Here is an 18,625-nt window from a genome sequence, read left to right as displayed (position 1 = left end):
CACTGCACTCCAGTCCCCTCCAATCCACTCCATTTAATTTCATTCCATTCCATTCCATTCAATACTACTTCATTCCTCCACACTGCGTTCAGTCCATTCCACTCCATTCAACTCCGCTACATTCCACTCCACTCCAGGAGACTCCACTACACTCCAATACATTCAATTCCATCCTATTCAGTTACACTCTATTTCACTCCACTCCACTCCATCCCAATCCACCCCACTCCACTTCACTCCATTCCATTCCATTTCATTGCATTCCATTACTTTTCATTCCAATCCACTCCACTCCACGCAACTGGAGTCCACTCCACTCTACACCTTTGCACTCCACTCCTCACCACTCTATTCCATTCCATCCCATTCCATTCCATTGCAATCCACTCCACTCCACTCCGCTGCAGTCCACTGTACTCCACTCCACACCACTCCTGTCCATTCCACTCCACTCTATTACTCTCCACTCCATTCCACTCCACAGCACTCCATACTTTCCATTACATTTCACTCCACTGCACTCCAATCCACTCCGCTCCACTTCACTCTAATCCATTCCACTCCATTCCATTCCATTTCACTCCATTCCATTCCATTCCTTTCCTCAACAGGATCTCACTCTGTCACCCAGGCTGGAATGCAGTGACACAATCTCAGCTAACATTTAATTTCACCATTCCAATCCATTCCATACGATTCCATTCCTTTCCACTCCACTCCACTCCACTGCACTCTATTCTATTCCATTCCATTCCACTCCATTACACTCCATTCCACTCCACTCCACTCCACTCTTCTCCACTCCATTCCATTCCATTGCATGCCATTCCCTTCCAATCCACTCCACTGTACTCCAGTCCACTCCACTCCATTCCATACCATTCCATTCCACTCCATTCCATGCCACTACACTCCACCCCACTCCACTACTCTCCACTCCACTCCATTCCAAGCCACTCCACTCCATTCCTCTCCACTACTCTCCACTCCACTCCACTCCATTCCATTCCATTTGATCCCATTCCATTCCACTCCCATCCAGTCCACTCCACTCCACTCCACTGCACTCCACTACACTCCACTTCATTCCATACCTTTCTTTCAATAGGATCTCAGTCTGTCACCCAGGCTGGAGAGCAGTGGAAGAATCTCTGCTCACATTTCACTGCAACATTCCATTCCATTGATTCCATTCCAAGTCACTCCACTGCACTTCAGTCCACTCCACTCCACTCCGTTCCATTCCATTCCTTCCCATTCCATTCCATTCCATGCCCCTCCACTGCACTCCAGTCCACTCCAATCCACTCCCATTTCATTCCATTCCATTCCATTCCATTCTCCTCCATTCCTTCACACTGCATTCAGTCCATTCCACTCCATTCTACTCCGCTCCATTCCACCCCACTCCAGGAGACTCCATCCATTCCACTACATTCAATTCCATCCTATTCCATTACACTCTATTCCACTCCACTCCACTCCATCCCAATCCATTCCACTCCACTGCACTCCATTCCATTCCATTTCATTCCATTCCGTTAAATTTCATTCCACTCCACTCCACTCCACGCAACTACAGTCCACTCCACTCTACACCTTTCCACTACACCCCCTCCACTCCTCACCACTCTATTCGATTCCATCCCATTCCATTCCACTGCATTCCACTCAAATCCACTTCACTGCACTCCACTCCACTCCACTCCACTCCACTGCATTCCATTCCATCCCATTCCATTCCATTCCACTCCAGTCCATTCCATTCATTCCTTTCGACAGGATCTCAAACTGTCACACAGCCTGTAGTGCAGAGGAACAATCTCTGTTCACATTTCATTTCACCATTGCATTTCATTCCATTCCATTCCATTAAATTCCATTACACTCCACTCCACGCCACTGCGTTCCATTCCACTCCACTCCACTCCACACCTCTCCATTCCACTCCACTCCATTCCACGCCACTCCACTCGAATCCTCTCCACTACACTCCATTCCATTCCATTCTACTCCATTCCTCCACAATGCATCCAGTCCATTCCACTCCATTCTTCTCCACTCCATTCCACTCCACTCCAGTAGATTCACTCCACTCCATTCCATTCAATTCCATCCCATTCAATTCCACTCCATTCCACTCCACTCCATGTCACCCCAATCCACTCCACTCCACTCCATTCCATTCCATTTCATTCCACTCCTTTACTTTTAATTCCACTCCACTCCACTCCACACAACTACAATCCACTCCACTCTACACTATTCCACTACAATCCACTCCACTCCTCACCACTCTATTCCATTCCATCCCATTCCATTCCATTGAAATCCACTCCACTCCACTCCAGTGCACTCCACTCCACTGCATTCCATTCCATCCCATTCCATTCCATTCCATTCCACTCCAGTCCAATCCATTCATTTCTTTCAACACAATCTCACACTGTCACACAACCTGGAGTGCAGTGAGACAATCTCTGCTCACATTTCATTTCACCATTGCATTTCATTCCATTCCATTAAATTCCATTCCATTCCACTCCACACCACTGCACTCCTTTGCACCCCACTCCATTACACTCCTCTCCATTCCACTCCACAGCACTCCATACCTTCCATTACATTCCACTCCATTGCACTCCAATCCACTCTGCTCCACTCCACACCTTCCATTACATTCCACTCCATTGCACTCCAATCCACTCTGTTCCACTCCACTCCAATCCACTCCATTCCACTCCATTCCATTCCATGCCATCCCATTCCATTCCACTCCATTCCGTTCCATTCCTTTCTTCAACAGGATCTCACTCTGTCCCCAAGGCTGCAATACAGTGACACAATCTCAGCTAACGTTTAATTTCACCATTCGAATCCTTTCCATATGATTCCATTCCATTCCACTCCATTCCATTCCATTCCACTCCACTCCACTCTATTCCATTCCATTCCTTTCCACTCCAATCCACTCTACTCCAATCCACTCCACTCCACTCCTCTCCACTCCATTCCATTCCATTGCATTCCATTCCATTCCACTCCACTCCACTGCACTCCACTCCACTCCACTCCATTCCATACTATTGCATTCCACTCCATTCCATGCCACTGCACTCCACTCCTCTCCACAACTCTACACTCCACTCCACTCCACTCCTTTCTGTTCCATTCGATCCCATTCCATTCCACTCCAATCCAATCCACTCCACTCCACTGCACTCCACTACACTCCACTTCATTCCATACCTTTCTTTCAACAGGATCTCAGTCTGTCACCCAGGCTGGAGAGCAGTGGAAGTATCTCCACTTACATTTCATTGCCACATTCCAGTGCATTGCATTCCATTCCATTCCATGCCACTTCACTGCACTCCAGTCCACTCCACTCCACTTCATTCCATTCCATTCCACTCCATCCCACTCCTCTCCACTCCCCTGCACTCCACTCTAGTCCATTCCATTGCACTCCATTCCACTCCACTTCACTCTGCTCCACTCCATTCCATTCCTTCCCATTCCATTCCATTACATAAAATTCCACTCCACTCCACTCCACTCCATTCCACTCTGCTCCATTCAGCTCCACTTCAATGCACTCCACTCCCTTCCACTCCATTTCACTCCATCCAATTCTGTTCCACTCTATTACATTGCAGTCCACTCCTCTCCACTCCACTTAATTCCATTCCATCACATTCCATTCCATTCCACTCCACTCCACTCAACTCCACGTAACTCTTCTTCACTCAACTCCTTTTTACTCCACTCCATTCCACTCCACTCCAATTCACACCACTCTATTCCATTCCATCCCATTCCATTTGAATCTATTCCAGTCCACACAACTCCACTCCACTCCTCTCCACTCTACTCCACTCCTCTCCACTCCACTCCACTCCTCTCCTCTCCACTCCACTCCACTCTATTCCTTCCATTCCATTCCACCCCATTCCATTCTTTTCATTTCTTTCAAGAACATCTCACTCTGTCCCTCAGGCTGCAGTGCAGTGGCACAATCTCAGCTCACATTTCATTTCACCATTCCATTCCATACCATTCCAATCCATTCAACTCCAGTCCAGTCCACTCCACTCCATTCCAGTCAACTCCATTCCACTCCACTCCATTCCACTCCACTCCATTCCAGTCAACTCCATTCCACTCCACTCCATTCCACTCCATTCCACTCCACTCCACTCTATTCCTCTTTACTCCACTCCACTCCTATCCACTCCACTCCATTCCATTCCATTCCATTCCATTCCATTCCATTGCACTCCATTCCACTCCAGTCCACTCCACTCCTATCCACTCCATTCCAAACTACTCCATTCCATTCCCTTCCAATCCATTCCCCTCCATTCCACACCACACCACTCCATTCCATTGCATTCCATCCTATTCCATTACCATCCATTCCAGTCCACTCCACTACACTCCATTCCACTCCATGGCATTTAATTCCATTCCATTCCACCACACTTGTACTCCACTCCACTCCACTCCACTCCATTCCACTCCGCTCCATTCCACTCCACTCAACTCCACTCCACTCCACTCCACTCCACTCAACTCCATTCTATTCCATGCTATTCCATTACACTCCATTCTATTCCACTCCACTTGAGTCCACTCCCCTCCACTCCACTCCACTCCATTCCATTCCATACTGTTCCATTCCATTCAACTCCACTCCACTCCACTCCAAGCAACTCTACTTCACTAGACTCCACTTCCTTCCACTCCACTCCACTCCACACCCCTCCATTCCATTCAATTTCCATTCCATTCCAGTATATTCCATTCCACTCCACTCCACTCCAATCCACTCCATTACACTCCATTCCATGCCACTCCAATCCATGCCACTCCACTCCAATCTATTCCATTCCATCCCATTCCATTCAACCCCACTGCACTCCAATCCACTCCACTCCACTGCATTCCACTACCATGCACTCCATTACACTTCTCTCCATTCTTCTGCACTGCACTCCACCACACTCTACTCCACCCTACTCCATTCCACTCCACTCCACTTCACTCCACTACACTCCACTCTGTTCCATTCCACTCCATTCCACTCCACTCCACTCCATTCCATTCCAGTCCATTCCACTCCACACCACTGCACTCCATTGCACTCCACTCAACTCCACACCTCTCCATTCCAATCCACTCCATTCCACACCACTCCACTCGAATCCTCTCCACTCCACTCCATTCCATTCCATTCAATTCTACTCCATTCTTCCACACTGCATCCAGTCCATTCCACTCCATTCTACTCCGCTCCATTCCATTTCACTCCAGTAGACTCCACTCCACTCCATTCAATTCCATCCTATTCAATTCCACTCCATTCCACTCCACTCCACTCCACCCCAATCCACTCCACTGCACTCCACTCCATTCCATTCCATTTCATTTCATTCCATTACTTTAAATTCCACTCCACTCGACTCCGCACAACTACAATCCACTCCACTCTACACCTTTCCACTCCACTCCACTCCACTGTTCACCACTCTATTCCATTCCATCCCATCCCATTCCATTCCATTGCAATCCACTCCAATCCACTGCAGTCCACTCCACTCCACTGCATTCCATTCCATCCCATTCCATTCCATTCCACTGAAGTCCATTCCATTCATTTCTTTTGACAGGTTCTCACACTGTCACACAGCCTGGAGTGCCCTGGGACAATCTCTGCTCACATTTCATTTCACCATTCCATTCTATTCCATTCCATTTCATTAAATTTCGTTCCATTCCACTCCACGCCACTGCATTCCATTCCACTCCACTCCATTACACTCGGCTCCATTCCACTCCACTACACTCCATACCTTCAATTACATTCCACTCCATTGAACTCCAATCCACGCCCCTCCACTCCACTCCACTCCATTCCACTCCATACCATTCCGTGCCATTCCATTCCATTCCTTTCCATTCCACTCCATCCCATTCCATTCCATTCCACTCCATTCCATTCCATTCCTTTCTTCAACAGGATCTCACTCTGTCACCCAGCCTGGAATGCAGTGACACAATCTCAGCTAACATTTAATTTCACCATTCCAATCCATTCCATATGATTCCATTCCATTCCACTCCATTCCATTACATTCCACTCCACTCCACTGCACTCTATTCCATTCCATTCCACTCCAATCCACTCCACTCCACTCCTCTCCACTCCATTCCATTCCATTGCATCCCATTCCATTCCACTCCACTCCACTGCACTCCACTCCACTCCACTCCATTCCATACCATTCCATTCCACTCCATTACATGCCAATCCACTCTACTCCTCTCCACTACTCTCCACCCCAATCCACTCCATTCCATTCCATTCAATGCCAGTCCATTCCACTCCAATCCAATCCACTCCACTCCACTCCACTATATTCCAAATCATTCCATACCTTTCTTTCAACAGGATCTCAATCTGTCATCCAGGCTGGAGAGCAGTGGAAGAATCTCTGGTAACATTTCATTTCACCACTGCATTCCATTCCTTTCCATTCCATGCCACTTCACTGCACTCTAGTCCACTCCACTCCACTTCATTCCATTCCATTCCACTCCATTCCACTCCTCTCCACTTCCCTGCACTCCACTCCACTCCATTCCATTGCACTCCATTCCACTCCACTTCACTCTACTCCGCTCCATTACACTCCACTCCATTCCAATCCACCCCATTCCATTCCACTACATTCCACTAATCTCCACTCCAATCCATTCCATTCCATCCCATTTCATTCCAATCCATTCCACAACAATCCACTCCACTCCACTGCCATCCACTCCAATAGACTCCATTCCATTCCATTCTATTCCATTCCAAGCCATTTCATTCCATTACTTTTTTGCGACAGCATCTCACTTTGTCTCCCAAGCTGGAGTGTAGTGAAACAATCTCAGCTCACATTTCATATCACTGTTCCATTCCATATCCTTCGATTCCACTCCGTTCCATTCCATTCCACTCCATTCCACTCCTCTCCACTCCTCTCATTCCACTCCTCTCCATTCCACTCCACTCCATTCCACTCCACTGCACTCCACAACAATCCACTCTAATCCACTCCACTCCATTCCATTAAATCCCATTACATTCCACTCCATTCCACTCAACTCCACTCCACGCCATTCCACTCCACTCCATTCAACTCCACTGCACTATGAACTACTCCACTCCACTCTACTCCTCTCCATTCCATTAAATCCCTTTTCATTCCACTCCATTCCACTCCACTCCACTCCTATAGATTCCATTCCATTCCATTACTTTACATTCCTTTCCACTCCATTACACTCCACTCCACTGCAGTGCACCCCACTCCACTCCAATCCATTCCACACCACTCCACTCCACTCCATTCCATTCCATTCCTCTCCATTCCATTCCACTCCTTTCTATCGACAGGATCTCCCTCTCCCACACAGGCTGGAGTGCATTGGCAGAATCTCAGCTAATATTTCATTTCACCAATTCTTTCCATTCCATTCCATTCCATTCTGTTCCATTGCACTCCATTCCACTCTACTCCACTCCATTCCACTCCACTACATTACACTCCACTCCCTACCACACCACTCCACTCCATTACACTCCACTCCCTACCACACCACTCCACTCCACTCCACCCCATACCATCCCATTCCATTCCACCACATTCCACTCCAATCCACTCCATTCCACTTCTATCCATTCCATTCCATTCCTTCCCATTCCTCTCCACTCCATTGACAACATTCCACTCCCATCCATTCCATTCCTCTCCTTTGTATTCCATTCCATTCTATCTGCAGGATGTCTCACTCCCACACAGGCTGGAGTGCATTGGCACAATCTCAGCTAACGTTTCATTTCACCATTCCCTTCCCCTCCATTCCATTATATTCCATTCCATTGCACTCCCCTCCAATCCATTCCACTCCATTCCACTCCACCCCTCTCCACTACACTCCATTCGACTCCTCTCCATTACACTCCACTCCATTCCAATCCATCCCATTCCATTCCACTATATTCCACTAAACTCCACTACACTCCTCTCCTTTCCATCTCATTCCATTGCATTCCAATCCATTCCACACCAATCCACTCCACTCCACTGCCATCCATTTCAATAGACTCCATTCCATTCCATTCCATTCCATGCCATTTCATTCCATTAAATCCCAGCACTTTGGGAGGAATAGGCAGGTGGATCACCTGAGGTCAGGAGTTCGAGACCAGCCTGGTCCAACATGGTGAAACCCACTCTCTACTAAATATACAAAAATTAGCCTGGCATGGAGGCGTGCACCTGTAATCCCAGCTACTCGGGACGCTGAGGTGGGAGAATTGCTTGAACTTGGGGGTGGAGGTTGCAATCAGTAGAGATCACGTTACTGCACTCCAGCTTGGGTGACAGAGCAAGACTCCATCTCAAAAAGAAAAGGAGGAAATAAGCAGAATTAAAACAGCTGAGTATGTATGTAAAAATGCAAAAGCTCACTTTTTCAGAAAAATATTAAAATATTAAATCTAACAAATATCTAGGTAGACTGATGGAGAAAAATACAGAAAATGCACAAAAAAACCAGTTACCTGGAATGCGAAGGAAACAAAACGTCAGCAGTTGTAGATTTTAAATAAGCAATGACTTTGAGTTCAACCATGATGGGGTATATTGGAAAGAATCTCTCCAGAAAAATAGAAAAAGAAAACTTTTATAAAGGTATGTACAAAATGTTAAGCACTATTGAAGTCTCCCAATTCTACCAGTTATGGAGTTATTGGTCTTGGACTAACTCTGCTGAAAAGAAAAAAACAAAGCAAAACAAAACCTAAACACCTGGATAAAATAGTCTACAGTGGGCACTGGCGATGCAGCCAAGCAGGTACCACATGGGTGCTACATTCTCTTTGTCAGAACACGAAACATTCATACACTCTTCTCACCCTCACTCTCACCTTTTAATCTTAGATCTACTATTAAATGTATTCAATGTTACTATCAATCCTTTGGTCAAAATTTCTTTAGTCACATTTTCTTGATGCACTTGGATAGACTGTTCAACAAAGTGTGAGTAGTGAATTCCTCAAACTCTTGCATATTTAAAATTACATTTCTGAATCTTGATGCTTAAAGTGTAGCTTGGGTAATGGGTGGGCTTTAAGCCAATTTTGGCATGTAAGGGGTTGAGTTTATTAGGCATCAGCACCTCTGAAAATCCTGGGGATGCAGGCTTAATTTCAACACTATTCTAAATACTTGAAAGATATTATATAATTCTTTAATAAACTCCTGTGTCTACAAATGGTTCAGATTAACTCAATATCCATGATTACACGTCTATAAAATCAAGGCACTCTTATTTAGTGGAGACTTGCTGGCTATTCTATGAGAGGAGGTCTTGTTATTGTAATCTCACCCTCTCATAAAAGTGTATCATATTACTCATAACCAGCCCTTAATATTCTATTCCTATTTTGGTATTTTAAAATAAGATATCTTTGAAATACTTGAATTCAAAGAGGGAATCGGAATAGTTTTAAAAATGTCAATGAAATGACATTTTTTCATGCCTTGAACAACTAAAAATTGATTAAAGTGCTTCTCTTCAAACTTTCTGGAACATTTTTTATCTAAATTCTAAGAACAATCACAATAGGTTTTAACCACCAATGTGAGAATATTTTAAATGTTAGGGTGGAAAACAATTTTTAAATAATTTTATAGTAATTTTTTTCATCATAGTGACAGTGTGCTAAATTTTTTAAGTCAAATATTACTGTAGATATTTAAGTCAAGATTCTAAGAAGCTGTTCTAAAGTCCAAAATTTAGTTTCATATGCAATGATATTATATATATTTGCATATAAAATTAATATATGTGAGCCATGTTTCAAATAGAGTCAAAAGATTCTTGATTATATAAAATGCCAATTACTTATAGGCACACAAGCTTTAAGTCATTACAAAGGCAGTTGTGATTGATTCTACTCTTGCTACTGGCATTTATATGGACATAATATTTTGGTCTGAAGAATGTTTAGGGAAATTTATCCCTCACATGATCAGAAGAACAATTCAAGATAGTTTATATCTGAAAGGAAAAAAGTCTTTTTTTTTTTTTTGAGACGGGGTCTTGCTCTGTCGCCCAGGCAGGAGTGCAGTGGTGCAATCTCGGCTCACTGCAAGCTCCGCCTCCCGGGTTCATGCCATTCTCCTGCCTCAGCCTCTCCGAGTAGCTGGGACTACAGGCGCCAGCCACCACGCCCGGTTAATTTTTTTTTTTGTATTTTTAGTAGAGACGGGGTTTCACCGTGGTCTCGATCTCCTGACCTCGTGATCCGCCTGCCTCGGGCTCCCAAAGTGCGGGGATTACAAGCGTGAGCCACCGCGCCTGGCCAGAAAAAAATCTTTATATGGTTCTGAAAGCCTAAATCATTAACAACTTGGATATTAATTCGCAGAAAAATACACAAACATGCCCTCTTCCTAGCAGTAAGTACACAGTGACAACAGAATCAAAGCATGTGGCTATGTGCATGTTTCTATTTCAAGATGCAGAGCACTCTATTCCTCTTCTCTACCCTTTCTAAATGGCACAATTCCTCATGAATCTAAGTGCAGTCATAGGGTGGATTAGGGTGACCTGCCATTTGTATGCAACTGATCTCTATTTTGGAAGTAATTAAAGTAAAAATATATTTTTAAAAGATAATTTCAAATTTCAGTGGAAACTAGCATTGTTTCACCCCTTTTCTTTGTAATATTTTTTTCTAAGTTTGGAAAAGTAAGGTAGGATTTAGTACAGTTTTTAATCAGAAGTTTTCAAAGTGAGACGCAAAATGGTGGCGCCAACCCATTTCTAGTCTGCTACATTTTGAATACACTTATTGGAGAAAAGACCTTCTCATCATTTTTCTCTTACAGGAAAGGAAATAACATGTACAGTTGACCCTTAAGCAACATGGAGGTTGGGGTGCTGGCCCACCTGCACAGTAGAAAATCCACTATAACTTTGACTCTCCCAAAACTTAACTACTAATAGCCTACTATAAGCCTTACAAATAACACAAGCAGTCAATTAACACATATTTAATGTTATATGTCTTATATACTGTATTCTTAACAAACATGCCAGAGAAAAGAAAAAGAAAATCCTAAGGAAAATATGTTTACTAGTTATTAAATGGAAGTAGATGATCAAACAGGTCTTCATCCTCATCCTTTTCATGGGCAGGGTGTGGAGAAGGATGTAGAATTGTTGGTTTTGCTAAGTGGATCTGCACAGTTCAAACCCCTGTGGTGCAAAGGCCAACTGTATAGCCATTGAATAGCCATTTATTTTTAGAAATTAACCACACTAAAATACTCTTAGAAGGATGCCAAGAAAAAAAATGAATAAGTATTTTTGGTTCATCTATTTCATCATTTCATTTCATTTCATCATTTCATCTCATCATTTCATTTCATCATTTCATCTCATCATTTCATTTCATCATTTCATCTCATCATTTCATCTCATCATTTCATTTCATCATTTCATTTCATTTCATCCTTTCATTTCATCATTTCATTTCATGAATTCATCTAAACATTTCATTTCATCATTTCACTTCATCTCATTATTTCATCATTTCATCTCATGATTGCATTTCATCTCATCATTTCATTTCATCATTTCATTTCATCTTTTCATCTCGTCATTTCATTTTATCATTTCATTTCATTTCATCTTTTCATCACATTTCATTTCATCATTTCATTTCATCAATTCATTATTTCATTTATTTCATCATTTCACTTCATTTCATCATTTCATGTCATCATTTAATTTCATCATTTCAACTTTTCATTTCACTTCATCATTTCACTTCATCATTTCATTTCATCATTACATTTCATTTCCTCATTTCATCATTTCATCATTTCATTTCATCCTTTCATTTCATCATTTCATCTTTTCATCTCATCATTTCATCCTTTCATTATATCATTTCATCATTTCACTTCATCTCATCATTTCATCATTTCATCTCATCATTTCACTTCATGTCATCATTTCATTTAAACTCATCATTTCATTTCATCATTTCATCATTTCATATTATTTCTTCATTTCATCTTTTCATTTCATCATTTCACATCATTTCATTTCATCACTTCATTTCCTCATTTCATTTCACCATTTCATCATTTCATTTCATTTCATCATTTCGTCTCATCATCTCATCCTTTCATTTCATTATTTCGTTTCATCATTTCATCTCATCATATCATTTCATCATTTCACTTCATCTCATCATTTCATCATTTCATTTCATGATTTCATTTCATCTCATCATTTCATCTCATCAATTCATTTCATCTTTCATCTTGTCATTCATTTCATTTCATCATTTCATGTCATCAATTCATCATTTAATTTCATTTCAATATTTCATTTCATTTCATTTCATCATTTCATTCTATCATTTCATATCATGTCTTCATTTCATCATTTCATTTCATTTCATTATTTCACTGCATTTCATTTCATTTCATTTCATTTCCTCATTTCATTTCACCATTTCATTTCATCATTCCATTTCATCATTTCATTTCATTATTTCATTTCATCATTTCACTTCATCTCATCATTTCATCTCATGATTTCATTTCATCTCATGATTTCATTTCAACTCATCATTTCATTTCATCTTTTCATCTCGTCATTCGTTCCATTTCATTTCATCATTTCACTTCATCATTTCATTTCATTTCCTCATTTCATTTCATCATTTCACCATTTCACGTCATCTCATCACTTCATTTCATCATTTCATTTCATCATTTCACCATTTCATTTCATCTCATCATTTTATTACTTCATTTCATCATTTCATCATTTCATTTCTTCATCATTTCATCATTTCTTTTCATCAGTTCATCATTTAATTTCATTTCATCATTTCACTTCATTTCAGTGGTACATGTATTTAAGTGCTAATGTGATGTCCAGGAGACAACCTATTTCCCTTTGTAAAACACCTCCTTCAACAAAAGGCAACCTCTCATGGCTGGCTAAGTCTACAGGGACACCAGCCTCTCTTCAACCACCCAGTTTGACTTAGAACCTCAAACAGCACCTCAATTTCATAAAAACTTAAAACATAAACACAACACTTGGTTGTAAGTGAGCCAACAGTTTCTTGTCTCTTTCTCTGCTCAAGGCTTAAGGCCCTGTCTCTCCAATTATGTTCAGTGGAAGAAAAGATCCCCTGGACAAATAAGTTTGAGAAATGTTGTTGCAGGACTTCTCAGAACCTTTAAAACACAAATCCTCATCCGCAGGGATCTTCAGGAGGGAGATTGCTGATGCAGCACAACTTTCTTTCACAAGAGCATCTTGCAGAATACAGTATGAGATACAGAAAGGCTGCGTTGAGTCTTTTTAAGGGCCCGGGCCTTGGTGGGGGTGGGGTAGGAGCTCTCCAGATAACATCTAATGAGTAGGAACATTCAGGTTGCTTTTTTTTTCCTTATTGGCAAAACAGTGTGTGCACCATGAATGAAGCTGGTCTCCCTTATCCATATCAAAACTAAATCCAAATTAATTGGCTAAATTGGGACTCAACACCTCCAGGAGCCACGTGGAACAAAGACCCACCACACTTTAAAGTAGCTTACCTCATATTTGAGGAAAGCAAAACGCTTATGACCAGTATACTGCTAATACAAATCTGCAGATAATGCAGTATGAAAAATTATTTTTCCCAGTCATAGCTGGCATAGTCCACATTTTGCATCACACTTCCCCGCCTTTTTTAAATTTTAAACACAGGTCTTTTTCTCTTCTTTTTTTAAATTTTAATTATACAAGACGGAGTCTCAGTATGTTGCCCAGGCTGGTCTTGAACTCCTGAGCTCAAGCCATACATCCGTCTCCGCCTCCCAACATGCTGAGATTACAGGCCTGAGACACTGTGCCCGGCCTTAAACACAAATCTTAATTCATTCTTACAATTATCCTGAGGTTAGAAAAATGGAAGGGGAAGAAAAATGGCAAGCAGGTAGGCTGACTTTGGCTTCATTATTTGGAAGGACAGTTTGCTTGGTTAAAACACACTACTGCCCACAAAGGCCAAGACAACAGAAAAATACAGACTTATATAAATAGATTTTATATGAGACAGCTGTTTGAATGGAGACTTTTTCAATGCAAATGACAAACAACTGTGCTTGGGAATAAATGACAACGATTTTTTTATCTCAACAGCTGTCCTGAGAGCACCTCTCTACATCTCTATCTGCATTCTGGAATCAGGGAGAAAGCCAAAATGGACGACAAGACACTAGATCAGCCTTGTCTAACCCTTTGACTACAAGGACTTTTCCACCTATCTGTGGTGGTGGGTATCATGAAAATTATGCACAAATCTTTTCATCAGCTATCGTTAGCATTAGTGGATTTTATGTGTGGTCCAGGAGCATTCATTTTCCAATGTGGCCCTGAGAAGCCAAAAGACTGGACACCTGCACACTAGATCAAAAGGCTACTCCTTCTGGAAGCAATCGTAAAGAATTTCTGACATTATCTTGACATGAAAACCAATGGACAGTGGGACAGAATGCAAAATCTTCAAGAATTTTTCTTGTTGGTTTTTCTTTTGAGTCAAGGTCTTGCTCTGTGGCCCAGGCTGGAGTACACTGGTGACATCACAGCTCAGTGCAGGCTCAAGTGCTCCTCCCGCCTCAGCCACAGCAGTAGCTGGGACTACAGATGCGCACAACCACCCCTGGTTAATATTTTATTTTTTGTAGAGACGGGGTCTCACTATATTATCCAGGTTGGTCTCAAACTCCTTGACTCAAGGGATCCAGGACAGGATAACAGGTGTGAGCCACCACACCTGGCCATGTGCATGAACTTTTAAGAAAAACACAAGGCCCCAAAAAAGTTAATGTTCTCCCACCTCATTTCCAGGGGATCTTTTGGTGCAAGGATGAAAAGCCCTTAAAAGTACACAAACAACTCCAAAGATTCAAGACAGTTCATTAGGGCTGAGCCAGCACACTGGGCAGACTGACCTTCAAGAAAGTCCCACCCATGACATACACTAGATGGCTCTCCAAGAATCTCTCCAGTTCTCAGGGTCCCTAAGGTACTGGACAGAGCTAGGAAAGGAAACCCATTTGCTTCTTCCTGCAGGAAGCCCCTTGAGGTCAAGACCCTACAATCAGACGAGGATGGAGTGGCTCGCCCTCAGTCAACAGGCCAGACTCAAGGTGGTATAATGTCTTAACCAAGGGTGTGGGCCTCCAGGTCTGACTCCCAGTTCAGTGCTCCTTTAATAACCACTCTTTGTTAATTATCCTTAACAGGGGTTCCTGGCAAGTCAGTTCTCCCTGAGGCCTTCGGTTTCCTCACCCATGATAAGAGAGGGCTGGACCAGATTGGAATTTGGGGGGTAAGGGGATGTCCACATGCAGCCCACCCCACCCACGGGCCCCTGGAGCCTCCATGCAAGTTCCCACCACGCACCCGCCCCACAAATCCTGCCCAAGGTGAGGGCTGGTCCCGGGTCCTCTGGCTGCCTCATCAGCGAGTGCAGGAGCGAGGGGAAGCCTCCAAGGGGGCGACTAGGGCTCAAGGATGAAACTCGGCCAGGAGTGAACTGGGGCCAGGAGAAAGGTGTCCGGGCCGCTCCTCGAGTCCAGCCCGGGTCCCCGACCCTCTTACCACCACTGTCCATATCTCCTGCTGGGTGAGGTCCTTGGACACAGCGCACTTGGTGTGCAGCCCCAGCAGGCTGCTGATGGAGATGCCGATGAGCTTCTGGAGCTGCCGGCACTGCTGCAGCGCCCGGCTGGCCGCGGCCCCCGCGCCTCACTCCACGGCCTCCTCATCACCCCCGCCACCGCCCTCCTTCTCTCCCATCGCGGCGGCGCACAGCGCTGCTCTATGCACACTGCGGTGGCCGAGGCAGGGAGCCCGGGGCGCGGGCGCTTAAGCCAGGAACCCCCGAGACGGAAGAGATGGACCAGGAGGGCCCCTCGCCGCTGCTCCAGCCAGGACGCCGGTAGAGCTGGCAGCCCAGTCTGCTGCTCCAGCCCTCAGAGACGCGGTGGCGGGAACAATAAGCCACGACTGCAAAAAGCTGCAACGGTGGGGGACAAAAAGCCGCGGCGGCAAAAGCCGCGGCGGTGGGGGGGCGAAGCCGCAGCGGCGGGGGCAAAAAGCCACCACAGCGGGGGCACAAAGCCGCAGCAGCAAAAGCCACGGGGACGGGGGCAAAAAGTCGTACAGGCCTGGGCAAAAAGCCGCGGCAACGGGGGGAAAAAGCCGCAAAAAGATACGGCGGCGGGGGCAAAAAGCCGCGGTGGCGGGGGCAAAAAGCCACTAAAAGTAAGCTGCGGCGGGGAGGGGCAAAATGCTGTGGCGGCAAAAGCCGCGGCGACGGGGACAGAAAGCCGTGGCGGCGGGGAGCACAAAGCCCCGGGTGCTGGGACAAAAAGCCGCAGCAGCAAAAGCCGCGGCGGCGGAGAGCAAAAAGCCGCAAAAAGCCACGACGATGGGGGCAAAAAGCCTCGGGTGCGGGGGTAAAAAGCCGCAAAAAGCCGTGGGGGCGGGGGAAAAAGCCGCGACGACGGGGCAAAATGCCTTGGCGGCGGGGGTAAAAACCGCAAAAAGCCGCGGCGGCGGGGGAAAAAGTCACAACGATGGGGGCAAAAAGCCGCGGAGGCGGGGGCAAAAAGCCACAAAAAGCCGCAGCGGCGGCGGGGGTAAAAAACCGCAAAAAGCCGCGGCGGCGCGGTTAAAACGCTGCGGCACATAATGAAATATTTCCTTAAAAAAGAAAAAAGCACAGTAATTAAAAAGGGAACTATAGTTAATATTTTTTCTCTCCATTAAGCATGCCATTAACTGAGTAAAAACATCAAGCTACAATATGTAAGCTACATTTTCTAAAACCACAAAGAAAATAAGAAATGAAAAGGGATTTGGGAAAAAAATCCAAAGGTACAGTCAACTACACAAAAAAAACTTAGTCTCATTAATCATTATGAAAATGCAAATTGTAACTGAAATAAGATAAAACAACAATTCAAAGAGAAAGCCTAAAATTTCAACCCCCAAAAAATTCTGGGTTTTGGAGAGCTGGGATGGAATAGGGCTCCTAACCTTACAACAATGAAAGAACCAAACTAAGTTCAAAGTCTTGACTTTATTTTTATAGCAACCAGGTTGCCAAGAACTGAGTCAAAATGTGAGGGAAAACAAGCACCTGCAAGGAGAAAGAGGACAGATGCACTTACGTAGGACAGATGCAAATAGACACCACTCTGACAAGTAAAGCTGGGATAATCAATAAATTCCTAAATACAAAGTGGGGCTGGTCAGATTGGGAGACCGCTGACAGCTGCAGAAGTTGTGAAAGATCCATCACCTTGAAAACTTTTTGCCCACAAACCCACTGTGATCTCTCAAGCAATTGGTAAGGAATCCAAGATAGTCTGTATATGATACAGATCAGGGAGAGCAGAACACTTGGGAGGTGACCAGGTCTTGGGGGCCGAGCCCTTACGAATGGGATTAGTGCCTTTATAAAAGAAGCTCAGTGGAGTTCTTGTGTGCCTTCCACTATGTGAGGACATAGAAAGAAGGCACCATCTATGAACCATGAAATGGGCTCTCATCAACACTGAATTTGTGAGCATCTTGACTGGAGATCTTACAGCCTCAAGAATTGTGAAAAAAAAAATCTGTTGTTTTTTAGTCACCCAGTTGATGTTATTTTGTTATAAAAGTCCAAATAGACCAAGATATTCCACTTAATATGTAGGGGAAGGCAACAAAAACTGCCACAGTTAGAATACTCCTGATGCTGGGAGTATGAAAACAGGAAAAACAAAACAAAACTGCTCTTGAAGGTGAAGGAGGAATATCACTGAGCTCAGCAACACAGCCAGGAACAGAACAGAAGTGTGAGAAGGCTACATTCCTGAGACCCTGAGAAAAAGCACCTGCATAAGACTGAGATGAAATTACCCACGCTAGTTATAATTGAAATCCCAAAAAAAAAAGAGGGAAAAATAATGGAGCAAAAGAAATATTTTTCAAAATAACTGCCAAAAATATTCTAAAAGAAGTGACAGAAAATCAAACTTCAGATATAGAAAATTCAGAGAATGTCAAATAGAACAAAAATAAATACGAATTACATCTTCAAAAAATCTTTAAAAAATTAACTCTAAATTTTATAGATTGATCCAAATATGTAGAGATATAAACAGGTTATAATCAAGATATGGAGAAAGCCATATCATGGAAACACTAAAATAAAGCTGTGGAAGGACTACATTGATACTAGACGCAACAGAGTTCAGAACAAGAAGAAGTATCAGAGATGAGAATATATAATATAATAATCAATTCTCAAGAAGATGTAAACATCCTACGAATTAGGGTATGCAGCTAACGACAGAACCTCCAAATACATGAAGTAAAACATGAAAGAAATCAAAGGTGAACTAGAAAAATCCAAAATTATATTTGCAGACTTCAACACTTTTGTCTTAGTAATGGACAGACTAGGCACAAACTCAGTAATCATATGGAA

The 18,625-nt window shown here is 43.6% G+C and overlaps 1 protein-coding gene across 1 annotated transcript; it reads left to right on the top strand.

The window, feature by feature from the left end:
- Positions 1–15,480: 15,480 nt before the first annotated feature.
- On the top strand, positions 15,481–16,840 carry LOC129472137 (histone H1.4-like). Its single transcript, XM_055261560.1, has 4 exons — positions 15,481–15,569; positions 15,723–16,170; positions 16,312–16,410; positions 16,454–16,840. Exons 1-4 carry the CDS (start codon positions 15,481–15,483, stop codon positions 16,838–16,840), a joined length of 1,023 nt encoding a protein of 340 aa, XP_055117535.1.
- The last annotated feature ends 1,785 nt before the right edge of the window (positions 16,841–18,625 follow it).

Source organism: Symphalangus syndactylus, chromosome 22, assembly GCF_028878055.3.
Source record: "Symphalangus syndactylus isolate Jambi chromosome 22, NHGRI_mSymSyn1-v2.1_pri, whole genome shotgun sequence".
Lineage (NCBI taxonomy): Eukaryota > Metazoa > Chordata > Mammalia > Primates > Hylobatidae > Symphalangus > Symphalangus syndactylus.
Note: the sequence above shows the minus strand (reverse complement) of the source record. Positions and strands in the feature narration are given on the sequence as shown.

Bases quoted from the DNA above. Each gene is read 5' to 3' on its own strand.
- LOC129472137 (XM_055261560.1), top strand. From the start codon at position 15,481: ATGTCCACATGCAGCCCACCCCACCCACGGGCCCCTGGAGCCTCCATG. The intron at 15,570-15,722 runs GTGAGGGCTGGT...CCTCGAGTCCAG, and splicing joins CCCCACAAATCCTGCCCAAG to CCCGGGTCCCCGACCCTCTT. The intron at 16,411-16,453 runs GTAAGCTGCGGC...TGGCGGCAAAAG, and splicing joins GGGGCAAAAAGCCACTAAAA to CCGCGGCGACGGGGACAGAA.